This window comes from Rhyacophila brunnea, unplaced genomic scaffold (genome assembly GCF_057557595.1).
Source record: "Rhyacophila brunnea isolate RB1 unplaced genomic scaffold, BYU_Rbru_1.0 scaffold_9, whole genome shotgun sequence".
In the NCBI taxonomy this organism is placed as follows: Eukaryota; Metazoa; Arthropoda; class Insecta; order Trichoptera; family Rhyacophilidae; genus Rhyacophila; species Rhyacophila brunnea.
Window position 1 is genome coordinate 46,118,777 of NW_028233361.1, and position 25,238 is coordinate 46,144,014.

Sequence of the window (25,238 nt, forward strand, 5' to 3'; positions counted from 1 at the left end):
TTACAAAAAAATCTATATCTGGATACGAATTACTAGAGAACATTATGTCCAAACGAAACATGGCTTCCTTCATACGTGTATTATGGCACAAAAGGTTAAAATCTAGATCGCTGAATAATGTCACCTGAGATTTTTTTTATAAACATCTAGTTAGGGATCTACAGTTCCTTCAAATTAGCCGCTTTGGGTTTCGGAATTTCGATTTTTCACGCTGTTTTGACATTTCTAGCGATTTGGGACCGAGGTACCTACAATTTCTTAGTAACTGATGTGGTAGCTTCCAAATAATATTACACACAAAAGCTTGTGATCGTAGAGCTTTTTTTTGATTGATAGAATTCATTGTGAAAGATTTATCTGGAATGACCATTAGTTATATTATAGTTATTATGTTGTATCACTGGAAAACAAACGTCAATTAAACACAATTCTTTGAATCGCAGAATATTTTTATTTTTATTTTGGGGAAACTATTCATGCAGGACCGGAGGCTGATAAGATCCACCATAAATAGTGCACATTAAACTTTGTTAGTCATACATATTTAGTAAGACTACACTTTAGAGATAGTGTTGGTTAGTTTTAAAAAATCAATTAAATCTTGCCCAAACCTAACATAACCTAAACATAATAGTTTTGGTTATACTTTGGGCGATACGAAACAATTGTGCACAATTTTTCATTCATACGACATATATGTTTTCGTTGGATTAAAAATACATATTACACTAATTGGTGGTTCATTTTTTTAATTCATTAAGACATGTCTAAACCAAACTATAATAGATAAAAAATATTATTCTATCTTTAAAACGTCCAAAGTTATGTATGATCTAAATGCATAATTTTAGATATTTTATAGATAGACGAATATTGTTTGGCTATTATTTATTATGGCTTGGTTTCTCATGGTTTACATAATTGAATTTTAAAAACTAACCTATACCCTCTGTAAATTGCAGTCTTATTTCAAAGAAAACAAATAAATATGACTGACAAAGTTTAGTGTGCACTATTTATGGCGGATATTAACTGCCTACCCACACCCTTCGCCATTGAGTGACACTGTATTTCTGAGTAGTTTTCCCGATACAGAATTAACATGACAAAAATATTAAGTTAAATATACTAAAAAGCTTATTGCCAACTATTAATAAACATTTCATTTGATATCATGCTATCTTCTAATTGTATTTTGTTTTGTATATGTTTCTTAATGAAATGTTTTTTTTCTTTTCTTAGGCAAACGCAGCGGCTGCAAATCAGAAGCGAGCGCGCACGCGCATTACAGATGACCAGCTCAAGATTCTGCGTGCGCACTTCGACATCAACAACTCGCCAAGCGAAGACGCCATCCACGAGATGGCCGGCCAGTCTGGTCTCCCTCCCAAAGTCATCAAGCATTGGTTTAGAAATACGCTTTTCAAGGAGAGACAAAGAAATAAGGATTCTCCGTACAATTTTAACAATCCTCCATCGACGACACTTAATCTCGAAGAATACGAGAAGACAGGAGAAACAAAAACTACTCCGCTGAATTCTTCAGCTAGTTCCGATGAAGGTAAACAGCCTCCGGAGAAGAGGCCGAAACCGTCACCTGCGCCCACCCCACCGATCTCATTTCATCAACCGGAAAACTTAGTCAAAATGGAGCCTAATGATGATATCCACAGTGACGAAATCAATAAGTATAACTCTTACGACAATAAACACCAAGAGGATAAAATTTATAATTTTCCCATGGGGCTACCACCACAAAGCCCCGTTCCAAGTCTGACTGGATCTGAACATCACATTCAAAACATGTCTCGTCCGGCTACTCCGAATCACATGTCTCTAAGTTCGATTATCCAATCGCAACTGGAATCGATTCCTGCATCAGCGATCCCTCAAGTACAACAACTCTCGGGATCACACCACCCCTCGATGCTTCCGCCAAAACTGACCCCGCAAAATTTCGCGTCCCCAAACAATTTGCCCCCGAATGTCTTACCCATGACCCCAAACAGAAGTTTAAGCCCCGGCCGAGGTTTAAATGAATTTGGACTTTCCGGGGGCAATTCCAATGGGTCGAACAGCTCCGGCGGGTCATCCGGGAAGCGCGCCAACCGAACGAGGTTCACGGACTATCAAATCAAAGTCCTACAGGAATTCTTCGAAAACAACGCATACCCAAAAGACGATGATTTGGAATACCTTTCAAAACTATTAGGGCTCAGTCCTAGAGTCATCGTTGTGTGGTTTCAGAATGCAAGACAAAAGGCTAGAAAGGTTTATGAAAATCAACCGGCCGTAGAACAACCGCTCCCGGGAATTCCCGATGAAGCGGGCGCGAATCGCTTTCAGCGCACCCCTGGTCTGAACTACCAGTGCAAAAAGTGTCAACTTGTATTCCAGAGATATTATGAATTGATAAGACATCAAAAAACGCATTGCTTTAAAGAAGAAGATGCCAAAAGATCAGCTCAAGCGCAAGCGGCTGCCGCACAAGTGGCTGCTACTTTGAGCAGTGAGGACTCGAACTCTAGTACTACTACAGTAGAGACCCATCACATGGCACAACAAATGCAACAGCATCGAGATATACAACAACAGCAGCATCATAGCGTGCCAGCAAGTCCCATTATGGCAATGCCTCAGCAGCCAATCACACCAACGCCATCTAGCTCAAATTACCCATTGTCTCCTGTGACGACTCCTACTCCAAGTGAAAGAGGCAGTACAGCAGATCGTGATAGAGACCAAAAAGAAGGGACTTTTCAGTGTGACAAATGTAATTTAGTATTTCCAAGATTTGAATTATGGCGTGAACATCAATTGGTCCATATCATGAACCCTAGTTTGTTTCCAACTTACCCGCCAGATTCGCCATTTGGAATACTCCAACAACATGCCCAGCTGCAGCAACTTAACGCTTCTTTAGGTGGTGGAGATCCTGGTGGTGTTCCCCATCCATTGATGTCGATGTTGAATAGCCAAATGAACAAAAGAAAATTTGAGGATTTTGAAGTCGAAGTTGATTCAGGGGATCAACCGAAAGATAAAAGACTTCGCACAACAATCTTACCTGAGCAACTTGATTACTTGTATCAAAAGTATCAAATAGAATCGAACCCATCTAGAAAAATGTTGGAAAACATTGCCAGAGAGGTGGGTTTGAAAAAGCGTGTTGTTCAGGTCTGGTTTCAGAACACTAGGGCGCGCGAACGAAAAGGCCAGTTCAGAGCCCACGCGCAGGTAATTAACAAACGCTGCCCCTTTTGCCCAGCTCTGTTCAAGGTTAAGAGTGCCCTCGAAAGCCACTTAACCACTAAGCACGCGGAACAGTGCTCTCGCGGAGATATCAACATCGACGCTCTGCCCGATGAGGAGCTCAGTATGGAGTCCTCGCCTAGTTTTGGATCTCAGCAAGGTGATAAACAAGGAAATTTTTCCCAAGGGGGGGCAAACATGATGCCCCCCTTGTTCCCACCTTTCCACCCAGATATGGAGAAATTTATTAAACAATATAACGAAGAGTCTATGAAGCGGTATATAACTGAATTACAAGCAGTTGCTCAGCAGAATGGAGTCGAGACAAAGGATACAGGTCGTCCAGAGGGAGAAATTCCGTTGGATTTGAGTAAACCTGTCGATCTATCCAGACCGATGAAAGTAAATATGGATCACGAACGTGGTGGATGTGAACCGGGTCCAGCAACTGATCTCAGCGAGCGTTCACTATGCGATGAAAGATCAGACAGTATGTCTGAGACCACAGAATTCTATGATGATGAAAGCAACCCTACATCACCAAGCTCTACACAAAGCAACCAACGTCACAATTCAACTGGTGGAAATTCTTCGAGTAAACGCTTCAGAACGCAAATGTCATCTTTACAAGTTAAAATAATGAAATCTCTTTTTGGGGATTACAAAACACCAACTATGGCTGAATGTGAAATGCTTGGCCGCGAGATCGGACTCCCGAAACGTGTGGTACAAGTTTGGTTTCAAAACGCCCGCGCCAAGGAAAAGAAGCATAAACTAACTGTGCAGAAGAATTCTGGAGGACCCGATGTCGAGCCCCGCGGACCTGATGACTGCAAATACTGTCAGTTCAAGTACAGCCACAAATATTCTGTGCAAGATCATGTGTTTACTAAAGGTCATATAGCGGCGGTGCGGACTTATCTGGAGAATAACAGTAGCAACCACAGGAACAACAGCAGTGGAGGTGGTCAGTGCGAGGAAGGAGGAGGTCCTCTGGCTCTCCTGATGGCCGCGAGGCTGGAAGGGAGGGACGAGGAGCTCTTGAGAAGACTTTGCGCCCCAGCTTCAGCACCAGCGGCTGCCCGGCCGCTGCTTCCTGCCTACCCACCCAATGGTGAGTGCCCAATTTAGCCAGTGTACAACTTCCCCGTGTCTCGTCAATACTGTGATCTTTGTTTATTGTAAGAATGTTTTAAGGAAGTCTTCAGTTCTGAGTTCATGTTGTTTTTTTTTTGTTTATGTTGTATCGATGTTATTTTCGCTCCACACTTGTTGGTGTTGGAAAGTGTGAATTCTGTGTGTATATGTGGTGGACACTGGAAGAAAATTATGCGCTTACCATTTTGTTGAATACACCATTGGACTTTATTTTTTTATTAGTTTTTTTTTCATTTCACTATTATTTAATGCAACCATATTTTTTTGTTTTAAATTCATATTCATCTTTGTGGACTGTTTAGCAATCATTTTCATCATTTTTTTCATTATTTTATAGTATCATGAATGTCAACAAATATTTTTTTAATTATTATTGTATTTATTTTGTATGTGACGTTTTATTTGTTTTATTTTCATCTTTTTTAATAATTAATTTTGAAAATATTGGAAAATTATTTTTTAAGTTTGTACATAAAAATATTTTTTAATTATTATATGACATATATTACGAAATATATAGACGTTTATCAAAATTATTTTTTCTGTTTTGTTTATTATTTTTTTTCTTTTCTTTTTTTCTACCAGTGTATCCAACGCAGTGCATGACAGAAAGAGGAATGAGCAGCCACCCACTATCGTCATACGCATTACAAATTTGAATTTGAAAAAAAAAATACATTGTTTACCAACATCAGTCACAGTAGTGGTAATTAAGCTAATCGCCATATTTTTATATTCAGGAAATACTTAAGTACTGTCTCTACATTTATTTTTCGTTAACAATACTTTATCAGAAATATAATACTTATAGAATCTTTCGACGCCAATGAATTATTTCACTCACCTACAAAAACTTAGAGAAAGATATGAGAAAACTAGCTAAATTCTTATAGTTAACAAAAATATAATTATCGTTTAATTTTATGTGTACCTACAACTGCCTAGTAATTCAATATATTTTCTATAAATTAATTTCGTACAGAATTGTTAATAGTCTATACTTCGCCCAGTGAATCTTTAAAACTCACTTTAATCAAAATACAATTTAAAAAAAACTCGTTTATAGTGTCCAGGAAAGCTAAAAGCTACCAACCTTAATAATCTTCCCCATCAAAAATAAACATAAGCTATTGAAAAGACAATATACCACCCTTATTTAGTAAAAACTACACCATGTTCCAAAACGTAATATCATGTTCACGTTTCTTAATTTCCTACTATCTCACATATTTCGTATAGGTACGTCTTGAATGGATTTAATTCGAAATATGACATAATATAAAATACTTTCGTTATAAAAATCAAATTTTAAAATAATTAACACATTCTAAAGATTCAAAAACTAAGAACCGTTTCATTTGTTTACTTTTCACGAACATATTTAACACAAGCTTATTTTAAAGTAGGAATACTATCTTCCACGTAACCTCGAAACCCTTGATGAAATCAGCCAATCAGGCGCCTGGCATTTACTAATACACTAATACGCAGTGCGTATTACACACAAATCTTGTCAGTGTGTACAATTGCAAAGTTACGCGGAGGATACTCTAATTAGGTATATAGGTACCTACTATCACAAATTTTGAAAAGAATAAGTAACAGAACAGAAAACAGTTTAATAGAAATATCAAATACGTAGGAAGACTCAATTTCTGCAAAACAACTATCTGAGTCCTAAATCATTAGGTTCCTAAAATTCAGTTTATATATTCTAAAAGTATAGCCTGTTTTACTTGTCTTAATTTAGTAAAATAATACTGGGGAAAAAATGTTACTGTCATCTATAAACACCGTGTAGCTGATGTATGTATAATGCGATTCAAGTAGCAGTTGGATCATTTAAACCAGTTTGACGCTATTGTCTGTGAGAAACCTGTCCTAATTGTGTGACAGCCATCGTACTCCTAACGAACATTTAACGAAAAAAAAAATGATAATACCAAGTCGCAATAATCATAAACCATATTATTATAATACTTATACGTTAATAAAAAAAAGATATTCGATCGGGCCGTAGTAGGAAAAAATGATAGCAATTTTTTCCCATCAAGTGCCTACTTACGAGCCAAATCGCTTCTCACGTATTTAGTATGGCTTAACACTTTAAGTCCTACTCAAGTGGATATAATTATTTTTCATTCATTCATTATTATAATATATTAATAATATGCATATTACATTTATTGAAAATAATTAATATTAAAAACTTATCAGATACTTTTATTATCATTAACTAAATATACATAAATATGTATTTACTTCAAATGTATTATAGACATCGAAAAATTGGTTCATGTCTTGATAACACATCTAAATTGTATTTGTTTAAAAATTTATATTTGTTCAAATTATCATATACCTAATAATATTTTAACAGTGCACGTTAAAAATGAGAGATATTTTATAGTACTCAGAGTGTGTAATAATAGCAAATTCTTAACTATTTTTTTTCTAATATTTATTAAGTAAATTAAGTAAAGTCAATTTTATTATTAAAGACAATATTGTAAAATAGTTCAATTACAGTATAAAAATGGTATCATCTATTTTGCAAAGTTGTGCTTGCTTGATAAAATTTTCACTCAGTGGACCTATTATACTAGAAGAAAATACATATAGGTACCTGCAAAAAATGACGAGGAAAAATTTCTATCATTTGATTAAGCTATGTATGTGGCAGGAAGTCATATAGGTAATAAATACATACCTACACAATTTTTAGGTAGCCATAATAATTTTGCAGTAAAACTATTATAAACAAATGATTTTGAATTATTCTTCTTTCTTAGATAAGTATGTTATGAAAGAATGGTAAAACAGAAAAAAAAACACTACAGTGATTATAGATCACTAATTTTTTCACATATTAGGTATATCCATAAATTTGTAATTGCACTGGAGTATTCTTAAATAAACAGGCGAAACAATTAGTTTCATATATTCAACAACTTTCATACAGGTGATAAAATTTAATGATCAGTTTATAACCACCATATTATTTAATGATAAGTAGTCTAATGCATAAGGGCCTGCCCGGGTTCGATTCTCGGTGAAGTCATAATACTTACATACCAAAAAAATATATGCTATTTTCTTAAGCCGGAGTAGTAGCTCTCTGATTATTTTACTACTTTAAATGGGCTAGTGACCTATTCCTATTGTAGCGTTAAAATAAATGGAGTTTTACTTATATGGGGTAACTTTTTAACATATACTTTTGCTTCAAAATTAAAAATAATGATTATTCATTCTTTAATGGATATTTAATCGTATAAAATTAAGAAGATATTCGAAAATCATTTAAATATATACCTGCCCACAATGCTACAATGTTGTTAGTGAAGTTGATCACTTACTGCTGCGGGGTCTAGAGCGTTAAACACTTAATCGAATCACGAGTATATTATAAAATCTGTGGACTTTTTTCACCTCTGTTCTATAATGAGAATTTAAATCTTTGAATATTGTTTAGCGATTCACTTCTTTGACCATTTTTTTTGCTATATATAACACAGGAATATCATTATTATTATTTATTTATAATGTCGCTGATACGGTCACGTCCATCGCCACCGCATGACGGATCCGATTTTTATTTCACAAAAAGATGATAATTTTTATAAATTCAAATTAATTCCGATTTCCAACGATGTCGACAGGCGTTTTGTTAATATTTAATTCAAATGCCCCTCACAATACATGCAAATTTAATCTGTCAAATAGCCTTCTATCTTATAATGCGTTGTGAAATTATCATTAAGTTAATTATTTGTTAGAAATAAAATAGTTTATCAACCATTTAACACATTGATTTGAATTAATTGCATCCTAAGTTTTCAAAAAAATCAAAAGAGCTATGCAATTTTTAGATAAAAAAATGGTAATGTTTCAACGAGTATTAATCAATTTTATTATAAAAAAAACATCTAAACGTTTACGGATCCAAATCTTATTCACCATTTATTAAATATTAAGTATCGATATGAGATTTTTTTTATATCGTGTGAGTTTCGATTAGAAATTTTCTATTATTGTGAGAAATTTAAAGAATGCTTTAGTACATAATATATCAATACCGGTATTATAATATCATATATCTACATTCTAGAGCCTTAATCAATTATCAGATCTATGTCAAATATCCACACGGTTTATACGTTTTTATCAAGACTATCTATTTACTCGGATACATTCACAAAAGATTGCATTTATAAAATAGGTATACCTACCCACCAACATAAGTCAGCATAAAACAAAAATAATAGACCTGAAAAGTAAGGTGCAAAATGCATTTTTGCAATAGAAATAAATAACAGTAGATACTAAATTCTGTCATTGTTTTATACGAAATTTGCAAATGTGGTTATGAATATATTATATTGTAATGATATAACGTGATACTTTTTTTCCAATGATAAATTAACAAATTGGGATTTGCCATCAACACACATTACCTTAATCTCGGGTTCATATAAACTTACCTACATAAAATTATTAAGGACTATAATATACCTATTTGTCAACTTATAGATAAGTATATGTAGAAAAGTGCATAAACAGTGATTCGATTAAACTTAAGGACATTTTACTTTGTTGTTATCTTCCCACGGCGGATATGGGTAGGTACCTCCGCTACGACAAATATATTATATTAGGGTAGATAACGATAAAATACATATAAATATAATATAAATGACAGGACTATATCATCGCTTAATCAATTGGTTGTATCAATTCAGAAATTTGAATTAAAAGCCAGTAATATTTTATCGGTAAAAGCATAGAGAAATATAAAATAATTGAGTGAATGTATGGCGTCTTTAACATCAGGTCTGAGACCATTAATTTTATTGAATTTAGAAAATAGCATTTGCATCAAACTGGTCAATAATTAAAAAGTGGCTCATGGAGATAACAAGATTGACTCCAGACCATTGGACTTCTCAGTTCTTAACCGGACACGGTGATTTTGTCTCCAAGCTCTGTCAGCTTGATCTAATAGAATCTCCGACTTGCTTATGTGGCGAATTGCAGGATGCCAATCACATCCTCTGGGGGTGTCCCCCATATTATGTCAGTCAAAAGGGAAGAGCTTCTCAAGCCGGTCCGACCCTTAGTTGAACTTGGTATCTATGAAGGAAAATTTCACAGCCTTGCTATAAAAAGTTTGTGGCATTTTACAGCAATATATCGAAACAGGAATCACGCACACTCTAGTGCACGCCAACCAAGATCTCGGAAAGTTGCTCCTGGAATACTTTCAGCGCATCTTTTAAGGGCGCCTAAGGCCTTCATAACCGGTGTGAAAACGTGGAGGGTGTTAGAAGGAAAAGCAATTGATTTAAATCTAGGAAGAGAATTTATTATCTTTAGTTAAAAGCCTATCCTATATTAATGTAAATCAGCAATTTTCTTACACGACACACATACGCTGACGATGAAAGGTAAAAAAGCATTTGATTGTCAATTCATAGGTACTAGAAGTTACTTTATCATACATACGTCACAATAATGTATTATAATTGAGTGATACAGAATTTGGCTTTAGGAAATTCATACTATGCACAGCTTTATCTATATATAAGTAGGTATATAATATTTTTTATTGCAAACATTTGATTCAGAAACGTGCTTTTAGTGTTGTATGGAGTAGGTATATATTATAATATTATAGCACTTTTGTATGAAACAGCCTTTGAGTAATATACAGAGCGTGTAATTTTTTATACGATAACTATTGCGCTTACACTGAATAAAATTATACACGCGCTACACTAGCAAAAGGCGAATATAAAAAAAATGTTAAATATTATTAAAATTGATTTTACGAAATAGTCGTGAAATACCATGCAAAAATCGGAAACACATTTCAATATTACCTTTCTAACTAACAATGCGAGTATTTGAAATAAAAAATAGCTTTAAATCACTTTAAATCATTACGACATCGTATCAGAAAACATTATTATATATTACAAGATTTTTTAAAGCTCGTCTCATTAATTTGCATTATTCTATTTTATTCGGGTGTGATGCTTGCCTAATTTTATTTTTGAATGAATTTATAAATAATATAAATGACAGAGATTAACCGTATTATTCCATATAATTCTTTCATAAACCAATACCTACCTGTAAAACTGTTGATAAACTATAAAACATTTGGCCATCTATCATTTAGTAAATTATAACATTTGAATAATAAAAATAATCGTTAAATCGTATGTAACGATCGTATCGTAAACGTTTCGTCAAAACGGCAAACAAAACGTACGCATCATATTCGGCATTTATTTCATTATGTATTAGCTGAAGTACCCGGCTTCGTACGAGGTTGCTTCATTGATCGATAGACATAAATCTGTATATATCTATATAACAAAATAGAAATAATTCTAACAGCCAAGTCAAACAAAAGAAATTAAAATCGAATGCAAAATATGCAAATATTATTTTTCGTGAAAACTTAAAATTGGAATTCACATGAAAAATAATTTTTACAAACAAACTCTGTATTTTTTATAATATGTCGATTTCAGTTGAGGCCAAGTAGGAAAAGGAAATCAAACAAGCATATTTTGACTTTTATAATACATTATATTATAGATTGTGCTGTCTTATTTTTTTTTTATGGTTTGACTACTACATCCCCTGATTGGAAGCTTAAAGCTCGTATGACTTACTCTATTATTAGACAGACAGCATTGTTTGATTATTTTGGTGGTTAAGTAGTTATACCGAATACACTTTTCGTCTTGTTTTATTATATAAATTCTTGTTACTGATGGTTTACGTTTACATTATATCAATGTCCCTGATTAAACTAAATTTTAGTATGCCTACCAACCAAACTCTTGAGAGACTTTAGAAGAGATAGATGTAGGAATTACGAATCTGATTAATTTATTTTAAGATTCTCGAAACTTCTTTTCTGATAAATGTAATCATGTATCCATGATATAAAAATATCAAGAAATCATTAATTCATCATTATTTATATCGCTTTATATACATTTGGAAGCTTCGTGATACCTACCTAAATATAGTTTTGTTATTTCAACTCTCCCTTATTTTACATGAAGCGAGTATACCCAGTACATTGTTCCCTTGATTTAATGGTATACACTAACTACTGTATCTGTAAATCAAAGGAAATTGTGCCAAACATTATTTGGTAGGTAGCTACCTAAACGTTTTTACGTTTCGCAAAGTTTGTATCTATCTCGTAAAATCTGGGGTAAAGCTTTACGCACTCTCCTAACCTTGCTTAATAGGGGGAAACACAGACGTACTTTATATTATTATCAGGGGGAGACCTAAATGAACAATTATTCAAATGAAAAAGGTATTGTCTCTCCGGTGTCCTTTTATAAACCGGAATCATCAGCTGCACTGACCAACCGAATATTATAACATTTTTTTCCTTCTGAATATTCACACACCTTTTGAAGCTCATAACAAAAGACGATGGCGATGTTGCCAAGTTGGTCTTGTCTTCTCTCTAACGAACTGTTTCCCCTCTTATTAGATATGGCTTCTTTTAGAAAAGCCGTTAATTTTTAATGTCCAGTGATTTTAATCTATTGTGGGTACCTACACACTAAGGAATAATTTATTTGCAAACGATTTATTTGAAAATATATTCGCATATGTCCCTCTTCCAATAATAGGGAATGCAATTATTTCTTGCAAAGACGTGACGAAAAAGTTTATTGAAATTTATTATAACTACCGTTAAAATATCTCCTCTATCTATATTTTTAATATTCATAGATAATATTAACTCTACGCCTGCGATGGTCAAATGCATAGAGGTATTAAATAAAAAGAGGTGCAAGGAATTGGTTTTCTTATACAACTGAGTGACACAGGCTAAAAATAACCGACAACTTACGAGAAATAGCGACGCGATAAAAAAAATGCAGGGCATCACGGAGGATTTACTTTGTTCATTATATCGTAACCATTTATAATAAAATGTTAACGTGTAAATTTTGCCGCAAATTGATTACCAGCCTGCCTCGCCATACTTTTTCACTATACTTGCCTGCTTCACCATACTTTCATATAACCTGCCGCCCCTAGGTTAAATGGTAGTATTTTGATTTACAAGTTTGCGGGTTTCAAGTTGGTTTTTTAATCTGTATTTACACCCAGAGCATGCGCCTAATAGCTTGAGCAAATGGCTAATAACCATTTCTCGTAAAATAAAAATCTGCTACAGAACCTCTTCGCAAGGTAGTCAAGATCGATGTTGGATTATAGTGACAAATTAATAACAAAATTTACTAGACAAGGACTCAATTCCTATTACATAATATACCAAGCAAATTCATTTTACATTTTTCTCATTTTAATTCAGTGTATACCATTTACAATTATTTGTAAATGGAATGATACTCCTTTGGAATATCATTTTTCTGTTTAACATACGTGACTACATAGGATTACACTTGGTTTTCCCTAAAATCACCGTGCTCTGCTGTCTATGAAATATTTTACTGCGTAATTTCTTATACTTATATCAAATATTTACACAAAAATTGAAATTCTCATATAGCTAAATAACATTACATAATATAAATAAATACATATTAACGATTAATAAAATATTTGAATGTCACATTTTATTGACGACTTATATGATTAAATCACAACAATGTACGTCGCATATTTCCTGTTTCGTTTAACGCTTACAGCCCATTGTTATTAAAAGTGCACTTATTTTCATAATAATATATGGAATAGTTTTCGCTTATGCGCACTGCGTAGACGCAACATTTTATACAAAATAAATCTTTGGTATTCAAGTATGTCGACTGAACGCAAAAGAGAAAATTTAATTAATGTATAAATTCATTATGGTTCTCTCGAAATTGACACAGATTTTGTAAATACTTTTGAATTTTCCAATATTTTCTTTGCATTTATTCAATAATTATTTTGCTAATATAACCGAGTTTAGTTAACACAATTATTATTGATCTGATATTTATATTAGTTTAATTGATATTACATATAAGTAGACTCATTTTCATTTCTCATAAAATAAAATATAATATACTTAATATTACGTCACACTCAAATATCGCGTCATATGACTGAATATAATACTAAAAAAATCTCAGCAGTTTAGTTTTAAGTGATAATATTACGAGTAGGTATGAAAGTTACTAATCCGAAGACCTTATTAAATAAATAATATTTTATGTAAATAAACCAAAATTTAGTAAATAATACTACACTGTTAAATACCTACATACTTATGTAAAATGTTATAAGTAATAACATTAATTGTAAATACTTCGACGCTTTATAGTTTTACTAGTTGAATCATTATTTTAATGTAATCTTTTAAGTATCTATATTATTGTATATAAAAAGTACAAAGTCTTAAAAATCTCTTTCTTTTATAATTTAATTTATATTATTATTTTTGTATTATGTGTTTCTACCCTATTTAGAAAATAAATGTTTATTGTGCACGTATAGAATTAATTCAATACGATTTGGTCTATATTATAATAATGTAATATTATGTAATATGTATTTAATTTCCGCACGCGTTTTCTTTAGTTGCATAGCTATATTATTATTGTGTTATATGCATATATGCAAGATGCATAACGTCATTATGCAGTAGTGGTTATATAATATGCAAATATTTACTTTTGAAGTTTTTTACCCTTTAAGTCAGATGCCCCCTTTCTTGGGGTCCAGGCACGCGCTGTGTGGGTCTCAAAAGTATATTTGATATTCAAATGTGCTCTAAACAGCTTAAATTTCAATATTGCCCAAATTTTACATAATTTTATCAAAGTATCTATCCATATTTAAATTTACACCTCACATACCTAATATATTCTATCTACCTGAAGATAATAACACTATGGCATTTTTTTATCTCATGACACAGATACTTATATATAAAAATATCAAAGCTCGTGTCATTTTATTAGTACGTACATGATGGTACTAGTTGCAACATTAGTAACATCGTATTTTTATTTTTTTTGAGAATACCCATTATTCGATAACAGTATAATAAAAATTAAATAATTAATTAATATGGTTCTCAAACAATTAAAATGTATTTAAGACCACTTTACTTTGCTGTACGTACTTCCGATTAATTAATAATAGGTACGTTTGTTATAGAAACTATTCTGTTTGAAAACTTAGTGTGATAAACTTTTATTGAACAATTATATTGAGTTACTATGCAATTAGTTCAATTATATTTGGTGTAATATTATGTGAAAGGTATCATAAACACTTGAATGGTAAAAAAATATATTGTTTAAAAAAAATAACATATTGAATGTAAAATATAATATAATAGCTTGGGTGATATTGAAAGACTATGTACTGTTTTCAAATATTGCTTTAAATTTGTAAATAATGTTGATTGCTATGTTTTTCACAAATAATGCAAAATCCTAATAGAATAGATTATTAAAATTATTATTTAAAATAATACTCGTGCATCAGTTAGAATTTATTTTAGTATGATTTTATTTTTATTATAATATCTATTGTATCATTTTTTTTTTTAAATATATTTAAAAAGTCAAAGAATTTTTGTTGAAATACACTGAAAGAAAAAAACTAATGAGTACATGCATAAAGACTTGTGATTCCTATATGAAATGGTTGCTAATATTTTATGAACCCAATCAAAGTATATTTTGTGTTTGTACTAAAAATGTACAGGATTAATAATTGTGATTATAATTATGTAGAGAAAAATGTTTAGTGTATTAGTTTTTGACCCTTTCGGGCTTAAAGGGCTAATGAAATTTGCATTAGAAATAAGAAAAAACAAAACTTGTTAAGTCATTTAATTATTTTAAGCATCTTTTTCGGAATAGTAATCTCTAGGCATCATTTCTAATTTACCTAATTATTGTGAATTGTTAAAATAAATATTATATTTATATTTTAAAACATATTTTTTTCTTTTATTTTTTCCTTGGTTTATTCTTTTCCTTTTTTACCACATTTTATTTTCATATAAGAACATACTGTCTACACACCTGTTCTGCCCTCCTGCTAAGTAAAAAGACAGTTTTTTTTTGGTTTTAGTGAAATGAGAACCCTAGTTTTAAAGTTTAACTATCTTTCTCATATATGTAAAATTAATGGATTTTTTTGACATAATTCCGAAATAAAAACTCTATATTTAGAAATTATGTCACAAGAATCCAACAATTTTACATAATATAAGAGAAAGGGTAGTTTAAAACTCTCATTTCCCTAAAACCAAAAACTGTCTTTTTACTCAGCAGGGCAGTATTGTACACACACAAAAATTCATTTAAATATTACAACAACATTGAGAGCACTATTTGAAAAAGCATTTGGTACAAGAATATATTTTTTTGGATAACTAGGTAGAACACTATAGATCAAAGAGAATGCCTCTTTGGGGTCTTTCATATATATCTCCACGCCCGGAAGTAGGCAGGAGATGTGATATAATAATATGTTACCTACTTTGCGACGAAGGAGTTACGGGAGGGGGGGGGGAGTTGTTGGTAATGTGACGTCACAAAACCAATAAAATATAAACCAACTTTTTCTGAAAATAAATCCGTTCAGTGATAATCATACTAAAATCGATTTTTTTCACGTAATTATTTGTTTTATAATGAATGGGGTAGTTAAACAATATGACATAGTTTAGATAGGGGGGTAAAACAATATGTGATTAAATGTACTGATAAGAGGTGATCAGCACTCGAAATGGACAGGAACGCACCGGAGCGCCGTTGTGGTTCGTGGAATTCCAAAATATACCGTTCCGGCTCGTGGATTCATTTAAAATTGCGTTGCGGTTCGTTAGATTGAGGTATTTATGTGTGAATGTATCTTTTAAAGTTTTTCTCAAAATTAAAAATTAACGAAGTTATGTCATGCCGGGCGTGCAAGGGTTAAAAATAAAATTTATGACATCCCTAAATTTCTTACAATTTTCTTTTTTGTGTCGATACATCCGTGTCTAAATGCATTGTCTAAACACTCCAAATAATTGCATACTTACATAAAAAAAGTAACTACAGCTGCAAGCTACAAAAGAATTGTGCCTTTGCTGACATTGTTTGAAAACCTTTTGTACTTAAATAACTTAAATTCAATAAAAAATAAAGATGGCTCCTACATATTTGTATAATAATTTCTAAAGTATGAAATATCTCAGTACAGTTTCGCTTTTACCTTTGACTGGTATGCATTGCGAATTTACTTACCTACTAATTTATTACTTATATTTTATTGTGAGTGATAAAACTTATTTATTTTCATCGCCATCTAATCGCCGTGTTAATTTTATACCCACGTCTATTTTTGCGGGCAAAATTTTCGGTGGTAAAATTAATATGATAAAGTTTGGTAATTTAAATCGTACAATTCCGCTAAAATCTACTTATTAGTGATAATCGCTTGTTTTTTAAAACATTTTGTATTATTTAAATTTGTTCTCTTGAAATTTGGTTAAACATCTCAGCAGGCGATACCTTTCTATATATTACATATAAGTATATTTTTTGTCGTTGGTATCCAAACTGATTTAACATATAATGCTGTTGACCAGTGGCCACAAGCAGAATTTTTTCGTTTTGAAAATGATAAATATGAGTGGATATTTATAAATTTTATGAAGGTTTAATTAAGTAGTAGGTACTTCGTGTAAATCTGCTAAAAAATTAAGAATTCACTCCGATAAGCATTTAAGATCGACAATACAGTTAAAACAGGGTTTTCTGATTCAATGTCATTTCGACAATTGACTCGACGTGTTAAAAATATTTATGACGTGTCGTAAACCCTTATTTTTACAATGAGTAATAAATAAATGCACCATTATGCCATTTTCCTACAAAAATGTTTTTGGTATGAAACTATTGAATAGCCTACCGTAATTAGTTTATTTTTAAGGGACGTTTCTATTGTGTTATTACATACGTTGTAACTTGCTACTTTAAAAAAATAGAAATAATAGATACCTACTATGTAGAGAACTTTTAGTTAATTTTTGTTTGTAAATTTGTTTTAAAAAAAAAGATCCTCCAATAAAATTTTATTACTATCATAATAATAAATTATTGTTCTGTATTATCATTATTCATCACCGTGGCAATAATAATGACTATAATGAGACTAGGTAAGGACAAACATCACAAATTGAATCGTTTAGTTTAAAATACACTCACAAATTAGGTAGGTACGTGTTCAGTGCGGACAACAAATAATTTTAGATGGTAGTCATAGATTAAATAAATACGGTGGTAAGTTCTTTAATCTGAGGTGGTAAGTGTACGTATATTACAATAATGGTAACCAAAGCATCATCATTGTAACATATATGTCATGGTCTCCACAACGAGGGGCTGAAAGGGCTCTAGCCTGGGAGCCCGTGCTCAGGAGGAGCCCGGCGAGGCGAATCGACCAGATAAGTGAGATAAACACACATCACAAATTTGCTTTAATAGTAAAAAAAAAGAATTTTCTTACAATACTATTATTTATAGTTATGTGGTTATACGAAACAATTCTTAATTGTTTATCAATACTCGACATCTCCATAATTCGTATGGATGTTTTAAAATATACAATAAAACACTAAATATACAGATTATTGTTACCCCGTACATACTGCCTTTATTCTTAGCGATAAGAAGGGGGCCCCACCAAAGATCCTAGCCTGGGGGCCAGCTTCACGATGTGGGGCCTATGGTATAGGTATATACATACACTACAATATTAGTCCTTATAATGTTGAATATAGGTAGGTACCTACTGATTAATGACAATTTTATATTATTCTATAGGAATCGTGTTTAGCAACTCGAGTTGCACCTTCCGTCATGTTTTATCTTATATAATTAATGATACTTCTTCTTCTACCCTGTCATGTCTTAATATTGGGGCATAGGGCAAGCATTGGCGCCACTTCCCTCGGTCCATCGCCATGAGCCTCCCGCCACGTCAGACCTGCAGCAAATAGGTCGCTTTTGTAGCAACGCTGCAGGGTGAGGGAGAGGCGGCCACGGCGATGGAACCCTTGAGGCTGTGCCACAAGGGTACGAAGTGCTGCACTCTTTGGCGGCATCCGGAATACGTGTCCCAGCCACGTAAATCGTCTCTTCGTGATAACTTCAATCACCGAAGGCTGCTGTGCTCACGAACTCGGGTATTTGTAACGCGGTCGTACCAATGTACCCCTAAGATTCGGCGGAGACATCGATTCTCAAAGCTCAAAAGCCGATAATTAATGATACACCATTGGTGATTTAAAATGCTATAATTACGTAGTTTGGTGATGATGGCTTGAAGCTTTTCTTAGAAGTAGGTATGGCCTAATGGCCCTTATGGTGGAGAAGGTCCAAAAGAAATCTTTGAGGATCCTTTGTTTGAAGCTGTGTGGATGCCATCCATGGCTTTATCCGATTGATTTATCTTAAGAACGCTTACACACTGTGTTCAACCAAATCGCTTCGGATATTGGTATATTCCTCCTGCGTGAGAACGAGTTTATGTGAACGATTTATAAATTCTTAGTTTGATAACTTCTTAAATAATTAAATGGCGTAGTTAGCTCTATCGGTATACAGATATGTACTGTATAAATTTTGTATTTACTCGTCTCTGTATAGGTACTTACTATTTTTTCTAATAGTTGCTGCATCTATTTCTTTATTTTTAAACACTATTTTAATACTATTTCTTTAATTTTTTTAAAAATATTCTGTGCTCGTCTTGAATCTATAATCTGTAAAATTTGTTATATGTAAATTAATTTTTAATTTGAATCTTTATGGTAGGTATGTGGATATGTTGTTTTTTAAGTTTAATTAATTAACAAACTGAACTATCCCAAATGAGACAGTAATATAAGTTATAAGCAGTGACGAGTGGTGGTAGAAGTAACATGCCTGCTGATTATGGGTGGTAGATAAAGTAAGAGTAAAGAATAATACAATTCTTGACGGTATACTTTGTTGAGACGAGGTTCTTTCGCCTGCGGCGCTGACAATCCTTGCCCACTTGCTCAATATACATCCGCGTAAGAAGTTCAAAGTTTATTGTTGCATTTATACATCCAACGTACGTACGTATGTAAAGAAAAAAATTAAGCATACCGTTTTTTCGGAAAATTATAGAGCGTTCCTGTTCGTGAAATTTTCCATTTCGAGCACTGGAGGTGATATGATCAAAAATTACGAAAAATCGCATGACGTCATTTATACATGCCCCCTCTGTGATAATAATTTCGCGTAGGATCAATGTAAGATAACAATATTGGATAATTATAAGGATATTCCTCAAAAATTTATGAAATTTGAGTAAACGACAAATAATGTTATCCATAGATGCTGTGGATTTGATGCATCCCTGGATAATCCCAAGATATAACTGTTAAAAAGCATATGGTCTTATCAATGATCACTTATTGTTTTACAAGCTATTCTTTTGAGAGGAATAGTAATTACGAATAAGCTATTCTCTCAATGCCTCATACCGTTTTATGAAAGCTCTTTCTAGAATCTATGTGCTATGGATTCAAACATACATTACAGAAAGCAAATTGTAAATTAAAACCAGCTACGTGATTCAAATTTCCACATGAACCAGTACCTACACCATCAACACCTATATCTTTTATAGTTATTTATAACACCTAAAAGAAATTTATATTTTTTTGAAAGCATGGTCTTATTTTAATTACCTTATTTAAATAATATATCTCTTCATGGTCGTTCCGCCATGGCTGAGGATTACTGACCACCCTGCACCTGGAATGCAGTCATCTTCTGAACAACAAATCTCATAAATATATAAGCAACTCTATATTACAGATAATGAATTTTAAATATAATTTCCCCACACAAGGAGCCATCACAGTATCAACCGTATAGTTAGAAACTATTTTTAGTAAATTACCGTACATTTTATGCAAACCTTCTGAGGGGACCAGCTTAACAAAACTTTTACGGATTCATCCAATCCATTAAATTCATCTATCGTGGATGATATGAAGATTATCACATTTAGCGACGTAGAGGTTCGATGGACTGACTGATTTTGAAGCCTCCTACGATAAAAAAAACAATATAGCTGCAGAATAATAGCATATATCTATTGTTTATAAAAATATCAAATTACTTTGCAGTAATATATTCCCAGCGAATCCATTTCCAGTAAACAGCGTAGCTAGACCATTGGTGAAATTAGAGACGGTGTATTATTACATCATATCACAGCACATTATACCATTACGGTGTATTAGCTGAATAATCATTTTTATAGTATTATATTTTCGTAGAACTGTAATAACAAATAATATTTCATTTCGCTACTCAATTTAAAACGCTGACTCTATATTTAGTTCAATATGATTATGTAACAGAATTTAATGTTAATGTATTACTTTTTAGTGTATAAATAACGAAGAACAATTTATCTCAACGTCACTCGAATCAGAGTACTTAGCTAGTAACTATCATGCATAATATACTATTGTACTGATACGCTGCTAATAAATCTCACCCTGCTACATCGTAGACTTCGTCATTATCATCATCCTCTACCTACACATCGAACACCACACACTAGTGACCCAACAACAACAAAAATTTCGTGTAGGTACATGAAATCTACTATGAATACCTAATATTTTTATGACTGGATTGAACTATTTGGAAGCCCTCTTTAAAATTTTCTGACAAATTGCGTCATTTGCGCTAAAGAAAATAATCCATTATATAAATAGTAAGGTATGTTACAATTCAATAAACCTATAAGGTTTGAACCCGCGATCTACGAACATACAGACGTAATACTAAAATCTTAAAAGATCGATGGATCTTTTCAAAAAGGTAGGTAGGTACTAGTTAGGTACCTAATACATAAGTTAGAATAAATTAAATAGCCAATAAATACTATAAGTATAAGTCTTTCAGAGGAACATGTGGAAGTTAATTGTGTATTCAATTATCAATGTACGTAATTTATTTTAATATCGAGGTTGCTAAACCAAAATAATGTTTATAATACTTAAATCATTTAGAATAAATTCATCTTCAATGTTACAAAATAAAACCTTTTTTAAATTGATTAATTAGCTAACCAATTACTGAATTCATATAAAAGGACTTTTATTTTAAAAATCTAAATTTTATAATTTTCCTTTTGAAATGCATGAACGCGATTCTAAAGGGATTATAAATTTTAATTACATCATCAAGTATTAATATCGGTTAATAGTAGATTTTTAATGTATTTCTTTTTACTATATACCTAGGTACATATTTGGAGGGAGGTATATACTATATATTTAAAAAGGTATATATGTCTTTTTCATGATATACTTACTCGCACTCACGTAAATTATTACAGAGAGCAGATACTTAAAAAATAATTAAGAATAGGTACCAAAAGAAAAACAAAATATAAAGAAATAAATTTAATAATGCCACACAAAATGAACGCTGGAGAGTAATATTCAGATATGTCATTAAATTTCCGGCATCTTTCGTACATTGTCATTATTTTCTGTTCCCGTTAATGACGTCATAATGACAGGTCTGAACATTTAATGCCGTCAACGTGTCATTAGTTTATTTGTCCACTTAAAAAAGAGTGGCATTAATTTATTTATGTCGAGATTTTTTTTAATAATTCAGAGACAACGTACGGTAGAAATAAATTGAAGCTAGAGCAAGCTAATTAGATTTGACATATCATATCTTAAATACACTTAAGGGGAGTGTTATAGAAACTAGACTTCATTATTTATTTTTCGAGTGTTTATTTTCATTACTTTTACATGGCGCATGTTGCTTGATCTACTGTTTTATGTAATGTTTTTATTTTTAAATAATGTACTTAATAATTTCCATTTAATCACTACATAAACGTTTATCAAATCCATTAAATAATGCTAAGACAAAACAGGTAAACGTGAATCATTACCTCGCCCGTGATTTTCTATTGTGTGATTTGTCACATTATTTTACGATAACCTAAAAAGTAGTGACACCATTAAGCGAAACTTAACATTTGCTAAATAAAATTTGAAACTTAATTTTAGCATAATGTAGGTACGTTTAAAAAAATACAATTTAAATAAAGCCGAATGAAGTAACAAATTAATGGTTGTCATCAAACCATTTTTTTTTACTTATACCTAATGAATATTACAAATTATTAATTTAAGACGTTCACAACATGACATTTAAAATCAAAGAAATATATTATGTAGTACTTATTAAGTTATTAAACAGTGGAAAGAGTAAATAAAAAAAAATATAAATGAGATACAAGAAAGTGCACCGAATGAGCTAAGTAGACCCTATTTTAAGAATTTATAAAACAATGCACACTATGTCAATATCCGAAGCGATTTGGTTGAACAGAGTTTTTTAACATTACCATGTAGGCGGATGAATTCGAAACTTCGCTTTTGCCGTCTGCTCACAGCCTTAGTTTTATACCTTGAGAGAACAAACAACTGGTGCTCCCGATTTCTAAGACAGCTATCAGGTACACACAGGTCAATACTACCAATAATGGCAGAATTATAGTAATAAACCCCTTAATACATATTGGACTGAAAATAATTTTAAAATCTTTTTTCATTAAAACAAATAAGTGGTCGCCTCGTCAAGAAAATTTCAAAAACTTGCCTACCTAATTATTGTCGCATCCTGATTGTTTCAAGTGGAAATAATTATTAAAGTAAGTACAAGTTTATTACTGTAATCAGTAATGATTTATCGCATGGGTAAAATTTTAATAGCGGGCCTAAAAACCTGTCATAACATACTAACATATAACGGCATGAAACAGATACATACATCGATCTGTTTGCGAAAATTAATTGAATGAAATAAAACTATATAAAAATACATATAGGTAGATAATATTTATGAGTTGATTGGTTTTATTTTTTTCATAGAACCTTCAAAACTAGTCTAGGCCAGAGGTATTTACGTAAGTTCCTTAAGACTTTCCGAACCAATACCGAATATTCTACATGGTGACAAAAACTAATGTGATAAATGATTAAAAACTTAAAAAAAATGATAAATTTTAAATATTCTGACCGATTACTAGGAAGGATTAATTATTTGCTTTTCATTAATTGACGTTTTTGTTGAAGAATGAATCACTGTAATCTTTGGTCTGTTTTAAGACTAACTACTATAGCAATCTCATAAATGACCAATCTTACAGCACATTATTCTCTTGACACATTCGTACCACAATGAAGTCATGGGGACCCTAGTGACAAGGAGTTTATCTCGCGATTAACGGTAATACAAATTTGTCACGTAATTGGGTTCACGGCTTCACCGTCACGGCGTGACTGTACCTACGACTATCCTACAATGGAAACGAGCCTCTCTGGTACAGTTATACATCTTTTGGTGTTCCCTGTAATTAGATTATAATAATTGTGAGAAAAGTATATAAAAATACAAACGTCGTTGCAGCCATGTAATTTTATGTCGATTAGAACAGTGACCCTCAAACGGTTTTCATACGTCAGCTAGTGTTGCACACAATTTTATATATTTTATGATTTTTAAATGACATACTAAAATTCTGATTATTTAGATAATATTATATAATGTACACATAGTAACATAACATATTTTTATTGCATGTAAAAAAGCGTACTTTGTTAAATAAAACATACTATTTATTGGGGAATGGTCGACAGATTGATCGCAAAAATGCGGTAACCAATTATAGAGCACAGATCATTATTTATCTAAAGAAATTTTGTAATATATTTTAATTGAACTAATTATATGAGGCAAAGATTATCCATGTTTGGTATGCTTTATATATTGATACTCGATATTTACTCACTTGTATATAGGTATATTTAATTATAAGGGTACATTGGTCCAATTTGTGGCATTCATATTATTATGTAGCATCTTCACAGTGAAGTCTCTAGGCAAAGTGCCGTCTTTAGGCATACTTAGAACACCATCATTTTTTATTTTTAGTTTCATTTTGTCTGCAAATTGGTTAAATATCCACTTACCTATTTTATTTTAGGTATATTTTAGACTATCTTATATAGATAACTACACCAAAAACATTAAATTGACATACACCCAATCTACTGAGTATTTCCACGAAACTTAGGTATTCTGAAACAGTGGTGGTTTTTGATACCTGGAGGAGATCTGTGGCGCTGACATGTTTGGAGGCACCTGTGAGATAAGCCGCCATAACAAAACCTATGTAATTATAATACAACAATAGTTATATTTTCAAAAAATTTTGTGCTTTGATTATTTAACGAAGATGTAGATACTTTCTATGAAACAACCGCATCGTTTGCTTCGCGGAAAACCGTCATTACTCTCAAAAATTGTAATATTTGTATTTCGTTCATTCTTTCGCCACCCCTATGCAACGTACGACCTGCCTACTCTCACTGGACGTTACTGCATCGTCACTATGATCATAACTTAAATAATCTAAGATACCAAAATTCAGCGTCTCAAAACACATATTCCACAATATAATAAACACAGCCCACACATTTAGAACATCAATATTTAACCAAGTATGTAATGAGAGAAACAAAAATAATTGTCGCATCATTTTCCCATACCTACGGTTTATTTTCCATTTTTTTATTTCATATAATACATTCACCTGATTATATTTAACTGATTCTAGTGTCACAAAGCTATTTACTTACAGTAAAGATTTTTTTATGTTTTATTTTGTTTGGTCACAATTGTGCCTTAATTCGAACAAAACAGTATGTATGTAATTACAATTGACTACAACATGTC

General features: G+C 32.0%; 1 protein-coding gene across 1 annotated transcript in view; it reads left to right on the forward strand.

Annotated features, from left to right (window-relative positions):
• Positions 1 to 25,238, forward strand: part of zfh2 (Zn finger homeodomain 2) — a 748,405-nt gene that overhangs the window by 539,791 nt on the left and 183,376 nt on the right. The window contains exon 5 of the mRNA XM_085959440.1: positions 1,243 to 4,366. Coding sequence (XP_085815566.1) covers positions 1,243 to 4,366 — 3,124 coding nt within the window. The remainder of the gene's footprint in view (positions 1 to 1,242; positions 4,367 to 25,238) is intronic.